Source organism: Salvelinus alpinus, chromosome 6 (assembly GCF_045679555.1).
Source record: "Salvelinus alpinus chromosome 6, SLU_Salpinus.1, whole genome shotgun sequence".
Taxonomy (NCBI): Eukaryota; Metazoa; Chordata; class Actinopteri; order Salmoniformes; family Salmonidae; genus Salvelinus; species Salvelinus alpinus.
In genome coordinates, this window is record NC_092091.1 from 41,187,216 (window position 1) to 41,207,806 (window position 20,591).

Consider the following 20,591-nt stretch of genomic DNA (forward strand, 5'->3'; position numbering starts at 1 on the left):
TAGAAACTTCTGATAGGCTAATTGACATCATTTGAGTCAATTGGAGGTGTACCTGTGGATGTATTTCAAGGACTACCTTCAAACTCAGTGCCTCTTTGCTTGACATCATGAGAAAATCTAAAGACATCAGCCAAGACATCAGAAAAAAAATTGTAGACCTCCACAAGTCTGGTTCATCCTTGGGAGCAATTTCCAAACGCCTGAAGGTACCACGTTCATCTGTACAAACAATAGTACGCAAGTATAAACACCATGGGACCACGCAGCCGTCATACTGCTCAGGAAGGTCTCCTTCTGTCTCCTAGAGATGAACATATTTTGGTGCAAAAAGTGCAAATCAATCCCAGAACAACAGCAAAGGACCTTGTGAAGATGCTGGAGGAAACAGGTACAAAAGTATCTACATCTACAGTAAAACGAGTCCTATATCGACATCGACGCTCAGCAAGGAAGAAGCCACTGCTCCAAAACCGCCATAAAAAACTTTCACTGAATGTTTTAATAAGACATTTAATAACACTGCTAGCTTATTTGGGGATAACTTTTTTGAAATCCAAGCAGATAGGACACATGGAAATTCATTATCTGGAAATTAAATGATCTTTTAATGGCATCAGACCAAGGCTCTGCATCTGTCCTCGTGCTCCTAGACCTTAGTGCTGCTTTTGATACCACCGATCACCACATTCTTTGAGAGATTGGAAACCCAAATTGGTCTACACGGATAAGTTCTGGCCTGGTTATTTCTTATCTGTCGGAAAGATATCAGTTTGTCCTCTGACAAATTTCGGTGTTCCTCAAGGTTCCGTTTTAGGACCTATTGTTTTCACTATATTTTTTACCTCTTGGTGATGTCATTCGGAAACATAATGTTAACTTTCACTGCTATGCAGATGACACACAGCTGTACATTTCGATGAAACATGGTGAAGCCCCAAAATTGCTCTCGCTGGAAGCCTGTGTTTCAGACATAAGGAAGTGGATGGCTGCAAATGTTCTACTTTTAAATGCTTGTTCTAGGTCCCAAGAAACAAAGAGATCTTCTGTTGAATCTGACAATTAATCTTGATGGTTGTACAGTCATCTCAAATATAACTGAAGGACCTCAGCGTTACTCTGGATCTCTTTTGACGAATATATCAAGACTGTTTCAAGGACAGCTTTTTTCCATCTACATAACATTGCAAAAATCTGAAACTTTCTGTCCAAAAATTATGCAGAAAAATGTATCCATGCTTTTGTCACTTCTAGGTTAGACTACTGCAATGCTCTTCTTTCCGGCAACGCAGATAAAGCACTAAATAAACTTCAGTTAGTGCTAAACACGGCTGCCAGAATCTTGACTAGAACCCTACAATTTGATCATATTACTCCAGTGCTAACCTCTCTACACTGTTAAGGCAAGGGCTGATTTCAAGGTTTTACTGCTAACCTACAAAACATTACATGGGCTTGGTCCTACCTATCTTTCCGATATGGTCCTGCCGTACATACCTACACGTACGCTACGGTCACAAGACGCAGGCCTCCTAATTGTCCCTAGAATTTCTAAGCAAACAGCTGGAGGCAGGGCTTTCACCTATCAAGCACAATTTTTATGAAATGGTCTGCCTACCCATGTGAGAGACGCAGACTCGGTCTCAACCTTCTTCATGAGTCTTCATTGAAGACTCATCTCTTCAGTAGGTCCTATGATTGAGTGTAGTCTGGCCCAGGAGTGTGAAGGTGAACGGAAAGGCACTGGAGCAACGAACCGCCCTTGCTGTCTCTGCCTTGCCGGTTCCCCTCTCTCCACTGGGATTCTCTGCCTCCAACCCTATTACAGAGGCTGAGTCACTGGCTTACTGGTGCTCTTCCATGCCGTCCCTAGGAGGGGTGAGTCACTTGAGTGGGTTGAGTCACTGATGTAATCTTCCTGTCTGGGTTGGCGCCCCCCTCTTGGGTTGTGCCGTGGCGAAGATCTTTGTGGGCTATACTCGGGCTTGTCTCAGGATGGTAAGTTGGTGGTTGAAGCTTTCCCTCTAGTGGTGTGGGGGCTGTGCTTTGGCAAAGTGGGTGGGGTTATATCCTGCCTGTTTGGCCCTGTCCCGGGGGTATCGTTGGATGGGGCCACAGTGTCTCCCGACCCCCCTGTCTCAGCCTCCAGTTTTTATTCTGCAGTAGTTTATGTGTCGGGCGGCTAGGGTCAGTCTGTTATATCTGGAGTATTTCTCCTGTCTTATCCTGTGTCCTGTGTGAATTTAAGTATGCTATCTCTAATTCTCTCTCTCTCTTTCTTTCTCTCTCTCTCGGAGGACCTGAGCCCTAGGACCATGCCTCAGGACTACCTGGCCTGATGACTCCTTGCTGTCCCCAGTCCAACTGGCCGTGCTGCTGCTCCAGTTTCAACTGTTCTGCCTGCGGCTATGGAAACCTGACCTGTTCACCGGACGTGCTACCTGTCCCAGACCTGCTGTTTTCAACTCTCTAGAGACAGCAGGAGCGGTAGAGATACTCTGAATGATCGGCTATGAAAAGCCAACTGACATTTACTCCTGAGGTGCTGACCTGTTGCACCCTCGACAACCACTGTGAATATTATTATTTTACCCTGCTGGTCATCTATGAACATTTGAACATCTTGGCCATGTTCTGTTATAATCTCCACTCGGCACAGCCAGAAGAGGACTGGGCACCCCTCATAGCCTGGTTCCTCTATTGGTTTCTTCTTAGGTTCTGGCCTTTCTAAGGAGTTTTTCTTAGCCACCGCGCTTCTACACCTGCATTGCTTGCTGTTTGGGGTTTTAGGCTGGGTTTCTGTACAGAACTTTGAGATATCAGCTGATGTAAGAAGGGCTTTATAAACAAATTTGATTAGATTAATCATGCAAACACATTTATTTTTTATTGTGACATTGGTAAAAAAAACAATTTAATCAATTCTAGAATATGGCTGTAACGTAACAAAATGTGGAAATTATCAAGGGGTCTGAATACTGAATCAACAATGTTCTATCTTATAACAATAAGCATTTGTGCCAATTTGAATTAAAATTGGTTCAGTGGGTACTGACGGAACATAGGGCTGAGGGAAGAAAGGAAGAGTTTAATGTACATTTTTACCAATATTTTATTTCTAACATTCTACATTACAACTCACCGTCTAGTAGTTGCATAGTGACAATGTTCCCTAACAGATTTAGAGGAGCAATGAGAACATGAATCAATGTTCACTTTTTATCATGTCCATTCCCTTTGTCCACTTAAGGAAGAGAGTCCCGTCTATTTCAGACTGCCTGGCATAATCACCATCCCTGCTACCCACTAATCCAGCCAGAGACAGGAAACAAAGAGCAGATTGACCATTAAGTGGGAATCTGGGATTAGGCTGCTTTTTAGTGGTGGAATAACCAGGATTTCCTCCCCAGAGATGGAATAATAAAGGACTGTTCCATTCTATTCTCATTCCAGTGCATGAAGTCTGGCAGGAATGCAGTAGGTACACTCCTGTTGACATAGTGATGTACAGTGCATTCAGAAAGTATTTAGACCCCTTGACTTTTTCCACATTTTGTTACGTTACAGCCTTATTCTAAAATTAAATAAACAAATCCTCATCAATCTACACACAATACACCATAATGACAAAGTGAAAACAGGTTTTTATACATTTTAGTAAATGTATTAAAATATAAAACAGAAATAACTTATTTACATAAGTATTCAGAACCTTTGCTATGAGACTCAGGTGCATCCTGTTTCCATGAATCATCCTTGAGATGTTTCTATAACTTCATTTGAGTCCATCTGCGGTAAATTCAATTGATTGGATATGATTTGGAAAGGCAGACACATGTTTATATAAGGTCACAGTTGAAAGTGCATGTCAGAGCAAAAACCAAGCCATGAGGTCGAAGCAATTGTCCGTAGAGCTCCGAGACAGGATTGTGTCGAGGCACAGATCTGGAGAAGGGTACCAAAACATTTCTGCAGCATTGAAGGTCCCCAAAAACCACTGGCCTCCATCATTCTTAAATGGAAGAAGTTTAGAACCGCCAAGACTCTTCCTTGAGCTGTCTGCCCAGCCAAACAGAGCAATCTGGGAGAAGGGCCTTGGTCAGGGAAGTGACCAAGAACCTGATGGTCACTCTGACAGAGCTCTAGTGGTCCTCTGTGGAGATGGGAGAACCTTTCAGAAGGACAACCATCTCCGGAGCACTCCACCAATCAGCCCTTTATGGTAGAGTGGCCAGACGGAAGCCACTCTTCAGTAAAAGGCACATGACAGCCCGCTTGGAGTCTGCCAAAAGGCACCTAAAGGACTCTCAGACCATGAGAAACAAGATTATCTTGTCTGATGAAACCAAGATTGAACTCTTTGGCCTGAATGCCAAGCGTCACGTTTGGAGGAAACCTGGCACTATCCCTACGGTGAAGAATGGTGGTGGCAGCATCATGCTGTGGGGATGTATTTCAGCGGCAGGGACTGGGAGACTAGTCAGGATCGAGGGAAATATAAACGGAGCAAAGTACAGAGAGATCCTTGATGAAAACCTTCTCCAGAGTGCTCAGGACCTCAGACTGGGGTAAAGGTTCACCTTCCAACAGGACAGCGACCCTAAGCGACCCCACAGCCAAGACAACGCAGGAATGGCTTCGGGACATGTTTCTGAATGTCCTTGAGTGGCCCAGCCAGAGCCCGGACTTGAATCCGATCGAACATCTCTCACAACAAAATAGCTGTGCAGCGGCACTCCCCATTCAACCTGACAGAGGTTAACAGGATCTACAGAGAAGAATGGGAGAAACTCCCCAAATAAAGGTATGTCAAGCTTGTTGCATCATACAAAAGAAGACGCAACGCTGTAATCACTGTCAATGGTGCTTCAACAAAGTACTGAGTACAGGTCATGAATATTTACTGTGCCAGTCAACATTTTGGACACACCTACTCATTCAAGGTTTTTTATTTATTTGACTATTTTCTACATTGTTGAATAATAGTGAAGACATCAAAACTACGAAATAACAAATATGGAATCATGTAGGAACCAAAAAAAGTGTTAAACATCTAAATATATTTTATATTTGAGATTCTTCAAAGTAGCCACCCTTTGCCTTGATGACAGGTTTGCACACTCTTGGCATTCGTTCAAATCAGCTTCATGAGATAGTCACCTGAAATGCTTTTCCAACAGTCTTGAAGGAGTTCCCACATATGCTGAGCACTTTTTGGCTGCTTTTCCTTCACTCTGCGGTCCAACTCATCCCAAACCATCTCAATTGAGTTGAGGTCGGGTGATTGTGGAGGTCAGGTCATCTGATGCAGCACTCCATCACTCTCCTTGGTCAAATAGCCCTTACACAGCCTGGAGGTGTGTTTTTTTGGTCATTGTCCTGTTGAAAAACAAATGATAATCCCACTAAGCTCAAACCAGATGGGATGGCATATCGCTGCAGAATGTTGTGGTAGCCATGCTGGTTAAGTGTGCCTTGAATTCTAAATAAATCACAGAAAGTGTCACCAGAAAAGCACCCTCACACCTCCTCCTGGAAGCTTCACGGTGGGAACCACACATGCAGAGATAATCCGTTCACCTACTCTGCATCTCACAAAGTTACAGTGGTTGAAACCAAAAATCTCAAATTTGGACTCTGAACAAAAAGGACATATTTCCACCGGTCTAATGTCCATTGCTCGTGTTTCTTTGCCCAAGCAAGTCTCTTCTTATTATTGGTGTCCTTTAGTAGTGGTTTCTTTGGAGTAATTCGACCATGAAGGCCTGATTCACGCAGTCTCCTCTAAACAGTTGATGTTGAGATGTATCTGTTACATGAACTCTGAGAAAGCATTTATTTGGGCTGCAATCTGAGGTGAAGATAATTGCCGATTTCCGAGGCTGGTAACTAAGGAACTTATCTTCTGCAGCAGAGGAAACTCTGGGTCTTCCTTTCCTGTGGCGGTCCACATACGAGCCAGTTTCACCATAGCGCTTGATGGTTTTTGCGACTGCACTTGAAGAAATGTTCAAAGTTCTTGACATTTTCCAGATTGACTGACCTTCATGTCTTAAAGTAATGATGGACTGTCATTTCTATTTGCTTATTTGAGCTGTTCTTGCCTTAATATGGACTTAGTGTTTTACCAAATAGGGCTCTCTTCTGTATACCCCCATACTTTGTCACAACACAACGGATTGGCTCAAATGCATTAAGAAGGAAAGAAATTCCACAAATTAACAAGGCACACCTGTTAATTGAAATGCATTCCAAGGTGACTACCTCATGAAGCTGTTTGAGAGAATGCCAAGAGTGTGCAAAGCTGTCATCAAGGCAAAGGGTAGCTACTTCGAAGAATTAGTTTACATTTTTTTTGGTTACAACATGATTCCATATTTGTTATTTCATAGTTTTTATGTCTTCACTATTATTCTAGAATGTGGAAAAAAATAAAGAAAAACCCTTGAATGAGTAAGTGTGTCCAAACGTTTGACTGGTACTGTATGTAAATGTAATATGTGTTTTATTTTGAATAAATTTGCAACAATTTCTAAAAACCTGTTTTTGCTTCGTCATTATGGAGTATTGTGTGTAGATTGAGGGGGGAAAACGATTTAATCTATTTTAGAATAAGACTAACGTAACAAAATATGGAAAAAGTCAAGATACTTTCCGAATGCACTCTAGATTCAGTTCACTGTTGAAAAGTCCAAGATGACTCTCTGGGTCAGTTGTGATATATTCAGCAGAGACATCCAACTTAAACACACTGGCAAGAGCATAGTACATAGTTACAGTATAGAGATAAGAATATCAACAACAACTACACTAGGTGTGAATGTACTAAACTAATCTGAAAATGTATAGTAGGGTCCTACTGTATGTTAAAGATGTATACATACACTTAGTGTACAAAACATTAAGAACACCTGCTTATTCCATGACATAGACAGACCACTTTAATTCTGGTGAAAGCTATGATCACTTATTGATGTCACTTGTTAAATCCACTTCAATCAGTGTAGAAGGATTTTTAAGACAATTGAACGGGGTATGGTGGTAGGTACCAGGCACACTGGGTTGTGTCAAGAACTGCAACGCTGCTGGGTTTTTCACGCTTCTTTGTGTATCAAGAATGGTCCACCACCCAAAGGACATCCCGCCAACTTGACACAACTGTGGGGAGCATTGAAGTCAACATGGGCCAGCATCCCTACGGAACTCTTTCGAAACCTTGTAGTTTCCATGCCCCGACGAATTGAGGCTGTTCATTCAGTGTATTTTATTTCGTCTTTGCTGTGTAAAAAACGATTTCCTATTTTGCTCCTATACTGTGTCATAGAACTCATGGTGTGTGACCGTTTCTTCCCCTTCCGCTGAGCCTAACCCAGGTCTGTTTGCACATTATGAGCCTGAACTGAGCCACCTCCATAACTGTACTCAAGACCCAACATGGCTCAATACAGCAGTACAGAGAAGAGAGTCTGCGATCTGTGCATTCCAACAACACACAGCCGTGGTTGTATCGCAGAAAAAAATCCTGCAAAACTAAGTCTGCTGTGTCAACCAATCAGGGAAGGCACCTAAAGCAGACTTCTCTCTCTAGAGGGTCTATTTGCATTGATGAGAAATAAGGAGAACTTTGAGAAATATCGATTCTCGAGAGACATTACTGTAATGCAAACTTGCGTATTGTAAAAAGCTACCTCCGGAGGTCGCACATGACACTCCCACAACAGTTGCCCCTCTATAAGTAGGGCAGCATAAACAGAAATGTCTGGTTGAGCCCAACATTCATTCAGTAAAAATAATAATAGCAGAGCGATGTTTTTGAAACAGCTGAAATGTATAGACATTTTCATTCCATTTGAGACTTGTTTTATTGAGTTTTCACCTGCAATTTTCGCTGTAGCTTTAAAAGGTCCTCATTAAATGAAACACACTCACACAAACACAAGGCAAGGTCAGGCTCAGGGGTGAACAGGTGTCCTTGCTCTGCAGGTGTTACCCTTATTTTCACAGCCTGTCTGACAGGCAACAAACACGCCACGGAAAGGAGGACTGTTGTTCAGGGAAGGTGTTTTGGTTTTTCGGTGAAGTTGTTTTGGGATTTTGTGCCAGTAATTAGCTTTGAATTGATTGAGAAATAGTTTTTTTGGGTCAAAATTGTAATCTCTGAAAGGCAAATCTCACTATAGATCGTCCTGAAAACTGAAACAGAGCAGAGTAGACTTTTGCAGAATCTCTACAGAAATATCAGGAAATATTATGACATCCATACACTACAAGACCAATACTGTAATGGGGGCAATGCTCCAAAACCTTTGAACTCTTGTTAAAACAAAAAACTGCAGGTCACTGGTGCCGTCGGCCGGTGCCACCCTAAAGCAACAAATTACGGACTTGTTCTCCCCTACCAACACTACAACCCCAATTTCAGCACCCCCACTACTCCCCCATCCCCTCGAACCAGCAGACCAGTAGAGAGAAGGCTGGGGGGGGTACAGTCCTTATGTTGCCTCAAGGTGTTGCCTGCTGCTCTCTCTGACACCCATCCACCCACTCACACAGGGCCAGGGCTGTAGGTCTTTGTATGGCGGGCTGACCACCTCCCTCCGGGGCGTCCCTGCCTCCTGGTGGCCCAGAGCTCAGCTAATCCAACACGCGTGAGTGAGCCAAATACCATCTGTATTTGTTCGGCAACAAAGGGGGCACTTGTTAATGTCTTTCCATGTCTTCACTGCACGGGGAGGGCTGGGCTGGAGTGGAGGGAAGTGGACTGGCGGTATGAAAAACAATTCAAGTCAGCTAGCTGAGCTACAAACTGGGGTCTGTATCCCTGATAACAAACTAGGCTTGCAAAACGAGGTAATCTATGGCAGTCTTGGTAACTTTGGTCATTTATACTTGAATAACCCTTTAAAAAAGTATTAAATTATAGTGTAAATGTTTTATATCTGTGTCCAGATAGTCCATGAGTTTCTAGTAGAAAGACCATATGGCTTAAGAGAAAATAGCCTAATTAATGAAAAAAGCATCTAATCAACAATGGAATTATTTTCTATTAATTCTGCAACTCTTCCAACTATTGACTAACTCACAACTGCCACCAGTTTGGCGTCAATATTTACAAAAAAGACATTGACATTGTAAAAGAAATAAAGTGTGTAAAAAAATATATAAAGGATATTACCTGCTGAAACCCTCATATTAAAAACAAATGTATTCATTAAGTTGACGGTTTATATTTAGGATAATATTTTACAACTTTGTCATTCTATTTTAAAATCATCGTATTTAATTATTTTTATATAAACTCAGCAAAAAAAGAAACGTCCCAATTTCAGGACCCTGTCTTTCAAAGAATTCGTAAAAATCCAAATAACTTCATAGATCTTCATTGTAAAGGGTTTAAACACTGTTTCCCATGCTTGTTCAATGAACCATACACAATGAATGAACATGCAACCTGTGGAACGGTTGTTAAGACACTAACAGCTTACAGGCGGTAGGCAATTAAGGTCACAGTTATGAAAACTTAGGACACTAAAGAGGTCTTTCTGCTGACTCTGAAAAACACAAAAAGAAAGATGCCCAGGGTCCCTGCTCATCTGCGTGAACGTGCCTTAGGCATGCTGCAAGGAGGCATGAGGACTGCAGATGTGGCCAGGGCAATAAATTGCAATGACCGTACTGTGAGACGCCTAAGACAGCGCTACAGGGAGACAGTACGGACAGCTGATCGTCCTCGCAGTGGAAGACCACGTGTAACACCTGCACAGGATCGGTACATCCGAACATCACACCTGCGGGACAGGTACAGGATGGCAACAACAACTGCCTAAGTTACACCAGGAACGCACAATCCCTCCATCAGTGCTCAGACTATCCGCAATAGGCTGAGAGAGGCTGGATTGAGGGCTTGTACGCCTGTTGTAAGGCAGGTCCTCACCAGACATCACCGGCAACAACGTCGCCTATGGGCACAAACCCACCATCACTGGACCAAACAGGACTGGTAAAAAGTGCTCTTCACTGACGAGTCGCGGATTTGTCTCACCAGGGGTGATGGTCAGAGTCACGCTTTTCGTCGAAGGAATGAGTGTTACACCGAGGCCTGTACTCTGGAGCGGGATCGATTTGGAGGTGGAGGGTCCATCATGGTCTGGGGCAGTGTGTCACAGCATCATCGGACCGAGCTTGTTCTCATTGCAGGCAATCTCAACGCTGTGCGTTACAAGGAAGACATCCTCCTCCCTCATGTGGTACCCTTCCTGCAGGCTCATCCTGACATGACCCTCCAGCATGACAATGCCACCAGCCATACTGCTCATTCTGTGCGTGATTTCCTGCAAGATAGGAATGTCAGTGTTCTGCCATGGCCAGCGAAGAGCCCGGATCTCAATCCATTTGAGCACGTCTGGGACCTGTTGGATCAGAGGGTGAGGGCTAGGGCCATTCCCCCCAGAAATGTCCAGGAACTTGCAGGTAACTTGGTGGAAGAGTGGGGTACCATCTCACAGCAAGAACGGGCAAATCTGGTGCAGTCCATGAGGAGGAGATGCACTGAAGTACTTAATGCAGCTGGTGGCCACACCAGATACTGACTGACACTTTTGATTTTGACCCCCCCTTGTTCAGGGACACATTATTCCATTTCTGTTAGTCACATGTCTGTGGAACTTGTTCCGTTTATGTCGCAGTTGTTGAATCTTATGTCGATACAAATTTTTCCACGTTAAGTTTGCTGAAAATAAACGCAGTTGACAGTGAGAGGACGTTTATTTTTTCTGCTGAGTTTAAAAGCCCACACAGAGGCCCAAAGATAATTACAGACACCTGTGATAATCTCAAGTACCCCAAAAGGCCACTAGATGTCATGTGATAAAATCCTTGAAAGTTACCCAAATTCTGGTAGTTTACAGGAAAACATAGAAAGTTAGCAGTAATATAATACCCTCCCTTTGCAACCCTATAACAAACTAACAAGTGAAAGAGGAGTCTCAACTTTCGATTTCTTCTTTGGAGCAACTAGCAGCTCAAAACACTGGCCTACCTTTCACTGTTTTGTTCACGTTAGAACACATCACTGAAGCTTCTTGTTGGCTTTCTGCCAAGCAGAAAGTTGCTTGAAAGGGCTATCCTCAGATAACTGTCAACTGTCCTTGCATTAGGCTACCAGGTGGAGCAACATCAGTTAACCCTTGTGTGGTGTTCAGGTCTGTAAGGACCCATTTTCAATGTTTACTAAAATAAAAATGATACAATGATAGAACCTGAGACTCATTGGCCTTGGCTCATTTTCTGTGAAGAACATGTAAAATAACACATTTTCATTGAGTGCACACTGCACCAGCCTACACATGTATATTACATATGTGGTGTTTCGGTCCATTGGAACCGAGGGTAATAATAGTGTGTGTGTATGTGTGTAGGTGAAAACAAATACAAATTAAACAAAAAGGTCTGCTGTGTGCCTTCACTCTGTCTTCCTCCTCCCTGGGCCTGATGTTTCAACATAGCACCAAGAACCTGTCTGTCTGTGTCCCGCTTTTCTCGCACTGTTTACCCTTTGTAGTGTGTGAAGATGAAGAATTTTCAGAATGAGGACCATGTCTCTGTCAATTCGGAGTCTGACAGGGAGTTGGAAGAAGAGGACGAGATTGACCCCCAGCCAGCCCCAAGACCAGCCCGTCAGCAGCCAGCTCATCAGCAGCTTGAAGGAGGAGAAATATGGATGTCAAAAAATTGTCTTCTTGCCCAAAGAATGCGCCACCCGGCATTACTGCCAATGTGATAAGGATGCAATCAGGGCCGACGCAGATGGCAGTTACTCATGTGTAGGACATAAAGTCTTCTTTTGAACTGTACATCCCAGACACCATTCAGAAAATCATTCTGGACTGCACTAATTTGGAGAGAAGGTATATTTTTGGAGAGAGACGGAAGGAGATGTACCAAACTCATTTACATGCATACTTTGGGGTTCTTTTCCTTGCTGGTGTTTTCAGATCCAATGGGGAATCCACAGAATCCTTGTGGGATGCAGAAACTGGCAGATAAATTTTCCATGCAACAATGTATCTGGAAAACTTCCACATTATTTCCAGGATTATCCACTTCGATAACCGAGACACCAGACCAGTTCGGCAACAGAAAGACAAGCTAGCTGCAATCAGGTCAGTGTGTGGGACAAGTGGGTGGACCGCCTTCCCCTGTTTTACAACCCTGAGCCCAACGTTACTGTTGATGAGCAGCTTATGCCATTTAGGTGCTGCTGCCCCTTCAGGCAGTGCATATCTTCTAAACCCACAAAATATGGAATCAAGATCTGGGCTGACTGCGATGCTGCTTCATCATATGCGTGGAACTTGCAAGTGTCTACGGGGGCGCCAGATGGAGGAGCCCCTGAGAAGAACCAAGGGATGCAGGTTGTCTTGGACGTGACAGGGACTCCGTGGCCGCAACATCACATGTGATAAGTACGGCGCCGGAGAAAAAGGCAGTTTTATGTGCCCCCAACCGATTGCGTTTTTTTGTTTGTTTATTTGTGTTGTTTGTAACTTATTTTTTAAACTTATTTTGTACATAATGTTGCCGCTACCGTCTCTTATGACCGAAAATAACTTCTGGACATCAGGACTGCGATTACTCACCACGGACTAGCAGAATCCTTTTTTTCCTTTGACGAGTCTGACGAGCCCGACGCGAACGATATACTGCTTTCTCGGGAACAGGCCCAGATCCCCGTGATTTGCGTGAAGCGGAGGCAGAGAAAAAGGGGCCGGAGGGCGGGCTGCCTTTTGAGAGTTCGTAGGCGATCGAATAAACCCCGACTTCCTCACCCAGAGGCGGCCCTCCTAGTAGCCTAGGACTTTAATGCAGGGAAACTTAAATCCATTTTACAACATTTCTATCAGCATGTTAAATACACGGAACAGGCCTATTAATTCCTCTGAGTTTGTGTTCACGGCTGACACGTCCCTAGTGTCCTATGTGCCAAAGAAAGGCAAGAATGTGGTACTCATGAGTACGCTGCATAGGGATGGGAGAGTCTGTGTGGCCAGGAAACCAGAAATCATAATGGATTACAATGCCACAAAAGGAGGGGTGGACAATTTAGACAAGCTGGTGACTGGCTACAGCTGCAAAAGAAGAACCCTACGCTGGCCACTTGTGATATTCTTCAACATCTCGGACATCTCGGCATACAACGCGGTTGTCATCTGAATGACATTGAACACAGATTGGAACAGACGGAAGCTCCAGAGGAGACGGCTCTTTCTCGAGGAGCTGGGCAAGTCATTGGTAAGACCTCAAATCCAGAGGAGGCAACATATCCCAAGGACCCCAGCTTCTGCAGCCATAGTGATGAGGATTCAGGAGGAGGATACTGGTGTGAGTGATGTTGTTGCATGTGTGTGTCTGAATCTCCTACCTTGGCTTGCTGTAACTATATATGTGAGTGAGTGAGATGTTAGTAAAATTCCTGTACTAAGAGTTTTCATCAATGTAGATTGCAGCCGGTAGCAACAAGAAGAAGCGCTGCAATGTGTTGGGACCCAAGAAGGACAGGAAGACACAGTACACATGCATCAAGTGCAAGAAATACATTTGCAACCACACACAGTAAAACTCTGTCCATCATGTGGTGTATAGACCGGCCTTAATTAGTGTTCAATGGGGCTCATTTATCATTTCCATAAAATACTGTGTGTAAAATGTGTCCTTCCAATTTGTTCAGTTCAAAGCAATAAACGTCAATAGTGATGAAAACCTTGTTTCATTTATATTTGTTCAAGATAAACATGATTTATTCCACCCATGTTTTGATTATATAAAAAAACTGCGCTTTTATTGATAAATGTGATCTAGCAGAGGTAAATGGCACATACTAACCATGTATGCTGTCTATATTGCTTGTAATTGACATAAGTCAACATCTAAGTATTAAGTATTTTTACGTATATTCTGTATTGGGTCCATCAGACCTGTGAACATTGGGTGAATAACAAAAACATGAACACCACACAAGGGATCCTTGTACAGACTAAAAATGAATTATACTTCAAGAAGAACTTCAAAATGGCAGATGCTGTTACTGACCCAGTAGGCCTCTCAACTGCCTCCCTTGGTTAAGCATTACGGATTCTACAAGCAGGACCAGAAGAGTCAGAGGTAATCCCTGCCCGGTGGACTGAAACACACAACCGTGACTAAAAGTAAAATGACCAGCTTGTCCCTCCATCTGTGCTCCTGTCTAAAGGGGCTGGGGACTGGAGGGCTGGGAGACTGGAGGGTGGGTCTGTGGACATTGGGTCCTGCCAAAGCCTCCCAGCCCTGGAGGAATGTCCCCTAGTCAAAGGGGGCTAAGAGAGAGAGAGCGCTTCTGCCCCCCTCCACCTCCCTCCCTGATTTAAGCCACATCCCAGCTGTTAACACAGACTCTGATTCGATTACAGTACAGATCTGCAAGGTCTAGACTCCTGTTGTCTATGTGTCTATTGACTCCATGTTAACCTACAAAAAAACATCTGAATGTACATAGCAAAAACTTTATGGGGTTAAACTGAAAGTGCAAGGAAAATCTAACCCCAGGAAATCTGCTGATACAAAAACAGAGTTGGCTAAATAAATTCAGTTAATTTATGTCAGCTACTGTTCTGTATTTAGAGCATGACAACCATGATGAGGCTGTTTACTGAAGTTGGTAACTTTGTCTGGGATCAAGGTTTGAAACAAAGGAAGGCCAGGCAGTGCACATGTTTTGCAAGCTCTGGATTGAACTTTGACTTGGTCTTCCTTTTTACTACCTCTGCCTTTTAAATTAGCCGTGTGACAAGCCAGCCCTCACCGACTCCTCTTAGCTCACACGTTTGGCATGCTTATTAGCTAGCCTCTCTGTCTCTCTCTCTGGCTGGCCTGACTCCACTCAAACCACCAACCCCCATACCCCTCTATCTACCACCGCTCTCTGCCCAGCCTAACCCAGCCCTGCCTAGCCCAGGACAACCACCCTTCCTCTCTTTCTCTCTCTCCCTCACTCCACTTCCTCAGCCCATCTGCAACAACCGCATGCTCGGCAGAGCAAATTTAGGCAGCAAGCATAAACCAACAATCCACGCTGGTGTTGGCCCTTTTTTTATTACCCGCTCAACTGTTAACTGTGTTCTTTGCTCTGCCATGCATTCAGATCAAAGCAGGCATCATACGAGGACTCCTATAAGGGCCTCTTCCCAATCCCACAATGCCGAGGGATTCCATGGTCTTCCTCTTTTTCGGTGGGAGAAATCCATGAGCAAGTATTTTTCTCATAACTGTCTATTCCCGGAATCTGTATTCATTGGTTGACTGAAGGTGACATGGCAGCCAGACTCTAGAAGCGAACAGATAATTGGTGTTGGTTAATTCAGCCATTTTGATCAGGCGAATATCCTTCTGCAGGGGGAAGAGGAAAATTGGACATTCACTCAAGTCCCCACGTGTTCAGGCAGAACAAATACAAATATTTAGCAAATGAAATACTTTGTCCTAGTTTGTCACTGACACTGATTAAACCAGTGAGGAATTACAGTACTTTAAGCAGAGTGAAACTGGGTTATTGTCTCCACTTGTGTAGATAATGGCAAAACAGTGTATGTGTGTGTGTGTGTGTGTGTGTGTGTGTTCCAGAGGTGGTCAGAGAGAGTTGTGTGTCTGAACCTGGAAGAGAGGAATGAAGAATTGACCTAAATGCACGTTGGCCTGGATGGTTGGCTGGTTCGTGTGAGGACTCTCCCCTCAGGCACACTCACATACTGGTGGTATGCTGACTGGAATGCTTTTACTACAAAACACACACACGCACAGACTTGTAGGACATGTGTATATGTCACACACACAGCAAGGGTTTTAATATATGTTAGGGGTTCTGATGCGGTTGGCAGTGTAATGTTACCTGTGATGACGTTGATGTCAGGGTAAGTGTTTTCACAGAGCTCCACTCCTAGGCTGTCCCTCTCAAAGGCCTCCCGCAGCTCCTTCTTTACTGCTGCTGAGCCACACAGACGGTAGAGGCCCACAACCTGCAGAAACACACACAACCAGGTTGAATACACACACACACACACACACACACACACACAACTTGCAAAAACATACACCTAGCTTAAATATTTTCCCAAATATAACCAGGTCATTCACAACCCATTCACACACATACACAATCCGTCTCAATTGGTTCAAGGCTTAAAAATTCTCCTTTAACCTGTCCCTCCCCTTCATCTATACTGATTGAAGTGGATTTAACAAATGACATCAATAAGGGAGCATAGCTTTCACCTGGATTCACCTGGTCAGTCTATGTTATGGAAAGAGCAGGTGTTCGAGCAATGTTTTGTGTATATTCAGCATGACATTCATGTGAGCATGATAATATCACTACAACCCAAAATGAATGTGAAATGCACTCATAACTTAGCCATGACAGCAATTTATTTAGACTACTTTGCATTTGTCTGGGCTTTGCTATCAGTAGCCAGCCATCAGCCATGGGTGGAGCATTGCACTCGGAGTTGAAATGCTCTCTGGGAATCGTAGTATGCTGTCTAAAAATCCATTGTATGTCTATGGTGTGTAGACTATATTGCAATATAGAAGATTCAGAAATGAGTTTCAAAGTGTTTTTTTATGTCATTTTGGATGCTCTGAGTCTCAGATATGGTTTTGCATAAGGAAAAGTATGTTTTATTTTTTGAAAGAAATTGAATATAGAAGATATTCTACTTGTTATTTTAGTTCTACCGGTTATTAACATATTGTTTCATGTTTAAAAAAAGAAAGCCCAGTGGTTTTTCTGTGACTTTAGTTAATCAGTTGCTGTGGTATCGCTTCGGTATCGAGTATCGTTTTGGTATTGAGTAATGTTTCAGTATCGACTATCGTGATACTAAACCTGGTATCGAAGTCAAAACTCTGGTATCGTGACAACACTAAGCTGGACACAATATCTATAGTTTTTACAGACCTACAGGCTCCAACCACATGTCTATACAGGCTACTAGCCACACTGTTCGTGCCTGAGATCTCTCGGTTCTGTCTAGCATTTCTAAACCTCACTCCCTCACACGAGAGGGAGAAAAATGGGCAGATTAGGCAAGGATTTAGCTTTGTGCAAAAGTAAACAGAAGTCACTGGGCACAATGAGCAAGTCCATTGAGAGAAAGCTCTACCTTTAGTTTAGGGTCAGTAGAAGCTCTGAGAGGAGAGAGCAGAGCAACAGGCGGTAGTGTGACAGCTGGTAGTGAAGAGGCCTTGGCCTTATCTACTGCACTGCTGAGCCACACACACACACACACACACACACACACACACACACACACACACACACACACACACACACACACACACACACACACACACACACACACACACACACACACACACACACACACACACACACACACACACACACACACACACAAATAGGAAATAATGGTCTGTCCTCGTCTTAATTAAAAACAACAGAATGGTTTACTGTGGTGAGTCAGGGACTTTCTGAATGAACCCTGAATGAGCGAGCATACACACACACACACACAGACACAAACAGTGCCTGGTTGGACCCCTAACTAAGCCAATCAGTAGGGAGTGGAACTTCACAGGTTGAAAAAAGATGGTTGCACCTGCACCATTTACAGACTTCTGACCCCTCATAGCTTCTCGCAAAACAATGCAAGCGCTACAATTCACAACGTCGTATTTTATATTTGGTCAAATGACTTTTTACTTGTGAGAACACAACTAGCGCAGTTGATGTCAGCTGGCTATTTTTCTCAATATGTCTGGTAGAGATACTGTACTTTCTTAAAGAAATCTGACACTACCAAACACAAAAAACACACATTACAGCATCCACACACATTACTCGCTTCTGTGACACCAATCTGCAGTCTTTTCAGAACAGCCACAATCATCCCACAAGTGCTTTAAAAGCTTCAGAGCCCCTCGGGCCATGCATTTGTGGAGACACTGAAACGAGAGTAGTCTCCATCTAGGGATACACATAATTATTTCTAAAGACATGCTATGCTGTGTGTCTGGCTCTCTCTGCCTGCCTCAGTGACACGTCCTATACATTCCTGTGTAATCTGGTGTAGATCCCCTCCTAACCCCTCTCAGCATGGGCCCCTGGGGGACCACGGGGTAAAGATGGCTCCAAACTGCATCTAGTGATACATAGTCATATCCCCTTACATAAGCTCTACTATGTCTTTGACATATGTGTGTCTCTTTAAACAACAGGGAAAGAGAACAGGAGAGACAAATGGAGAGAGAAATAAATGGAGTACAAAGAAAACACAGGTAATAAATGAACTTGGCCAGTGGCTAAAACCATTACCACAAAACGGATTGGCCCAAATGCATAGCCACCCCAGTTCGGGACAGTCCCATGGCATGCTCAATGTCTAGGCCAGACAGAGCCTTCAGAGTAACACTGATAAATGTCCTCTATAAGAACCTGAAGGAAGGTCTGCCTATGAGCCTGCTGGTAGCCATAGTCCCCTTCCCCCACTGAGGGTGAGCCCATGCAGAGCAGCCAGCCAGAGGACTGATATATGAGCTGTGTCATGTAGTTTGGAGAGGCCTGGAGAAAGGCCCTGGAGAATGGCCCGATGGAGGTTGCCCCACCAAGGACCAGCCACTCAGGGCACCTGCTGCCCGTGGTCCTCCCTAAGATGGATGGATTTTCTACGGCAGCAGCCAGGCACTTTTTACTGCTGGGTGGCATCTCAACTAATTAGAAGAAACCAGTGCCAAAGGAAAGAGATTAATTAGAGAGTCTCTCTCCTTTGGCACTGGGCTTCAAAGAAGAAGACGGGAAGAGGTATAGAGCAGTTCTCATATGGTACATCTGCAGCCAGCCTCCCAATACCCCTGCTGCCTGTCTCGCTCTGTTCCATCTCTCTCTCTCTTTCTGTATCACATAAAAGGCCACTTGCAACATGAAAACAAGAAGGCCTGTTATTTGATGCATGGTCTAATGTATGCCACTCAACCAGAATCATCCAGAACTCGCCTCTGGACATGTTCCTGTCTCACCGAATGCTGAGTAACCAGGCCACTCACTCAGCTTGTTGGCTGTCGCAATATGGAAGCACTGTACTGGCTATTCCTTGCCAAAATCGGTAGTTGGCTAACTAAGAAAGTCCAAGGTCTAAATAAGTGGTCTCTGACAGTCCAAGGCCCGTGGGCCAAATTTTCATTGTTGTACATAAAAGGCTGTAAAAACATTAAACATTAACACCATGAACTGAACTCACCTGGCAGCCTCTCGTCTCGATCTCCGTGATGCACTTCTCGATGAGCAGGGGCAGCATGAGTCCTGTGTTTTCCCTCACAACCACCCTCCAGGCCTCCACCCCAAACATCTGTGGCTCCCGGTCCCCATTGTAGCCTCCATCCAGGGAGTTCTGCCACTGCTCCATCAGGTTCAGCTTCACGTAGATCAGGCCTCGAGGCTCCAGCTTCACCGCCAGCTGATGACTCCTGGTCACCCTGAAGAGTGCCGGTAACACCACTGTGCCGTAACAGCACACCCGGTTCTTCTTGGGTGTGGGGTCCCAGCTGAACACCACTAGCTTCAGGTGCTGGGCGTTCTCCAGCTCAATGTTGAAGGTGTGGTCCATGTCTAGGAAGGTGGTCCGACAGGTGAGCAGGGCAGTGCGTGCCTTGTTGACCGAGTCCACCTGGATGGCACAGTAGACGTCTCGGGAGACGAAGCGTGGTGGCTTGAGGTCCTCAGCGCCGTAGAAGTGCAGGCTCATCAGGCCCGAGATGTATTGGGTGCACTTAGGCTGTTCTGTGAAGGCGTAGTGGCGGAACGCGTCAATGTCTAGTTCTGTGCCGTGCAGCTTGGGGCTGCCACTTCCTCCGGTTACTCCTCCAGCTCCTGTTTTCTCTCCTCCTCCAGTGGCTGGGTCTTTCTCCTTCCCATTGACTCCCTTGGCCTCTGAGGACCCGTGCTTCCCAGACTTGGCCACCAGTTCTGGGGAGTCCCCGTCACTGAGGTAGCCCCCCTTGCTAGCCGACTTGGAGGTCCCGCTGCTCTTCTTCTTGCTGTAGCTTTGTTGGGTCGACACACTGCTGTCCAGGTGATACCTCGAGATCACATTATGGCTAGCCGCCGCCCCCTGCCCACCCCTTGGGGACAACCTGGGGGGAGCCGGGCCTGGTTCTGATCCGTAATTGGTTTTGGGACACTGGGTCCTTGTCTCTAAGATGCTGCTCTCGCTGGCTCCGTTGCAGCTGCTGTTGTTGTTGCTACTGGTCACTTTTATGCTGAGCTTGCGGCTGAGTTCCGGAAGCTTCTTCATCTTCATGGAGAGTTTCCTGACAGTGCGTGGGGACATGATCTTGTCCGGGAATGACCAGTTGAGGGAGCTTCCCTTTTTGCCAGGGTTGAGGCTGGAGGGCGGCGGGAAGCCAGGGATGGCCAGGTCAGGGGCTTCTGCTGCAAGGAAACAACCAGGACAGAGAGAGGGGTAGACATAATTTTAAACTGTGAAAATACACCAAGATAAAAGATTACCAAGATAATACACCAAAATAACACTCAACCTCGTGGCACAAAA

General features: G+C 44.7%; 1 protein-coding gene across 4 annotated transcripts in view; it reads right to left on the reverse strand.

Moving 5' to 3' along the window:
• Positions 1-20,591, reverse strand: part of LOC139578704 (rho GTPase-activating protein SYDE2-like) — a 90,064-nt gene that overhangs the window by 18,462 nt on the left and 51,011 nt on the right. For 3 of the 4 annotated variants that reach the window (XM_071406654.1, XM_071406655.1, XM_071406652.1), the window contains 2 exons: positions 19,281-20,470; positions 15,917-16,043 (listed from right to left, as the gene is read on the reverse strand). In XM_071406654.1, the coding sequence (XP_071262755.1) occupies positions 15,917-16,043; positions 19,281-20,470 (1,317 nt within the window). The remainder of the gene's footprint in view (positions 1-15,916; positions 16,044-19,280; positions 20,471-20,591) is intronic. The other variant, XM_071406653.1, reaches the window with a different exon arrangement.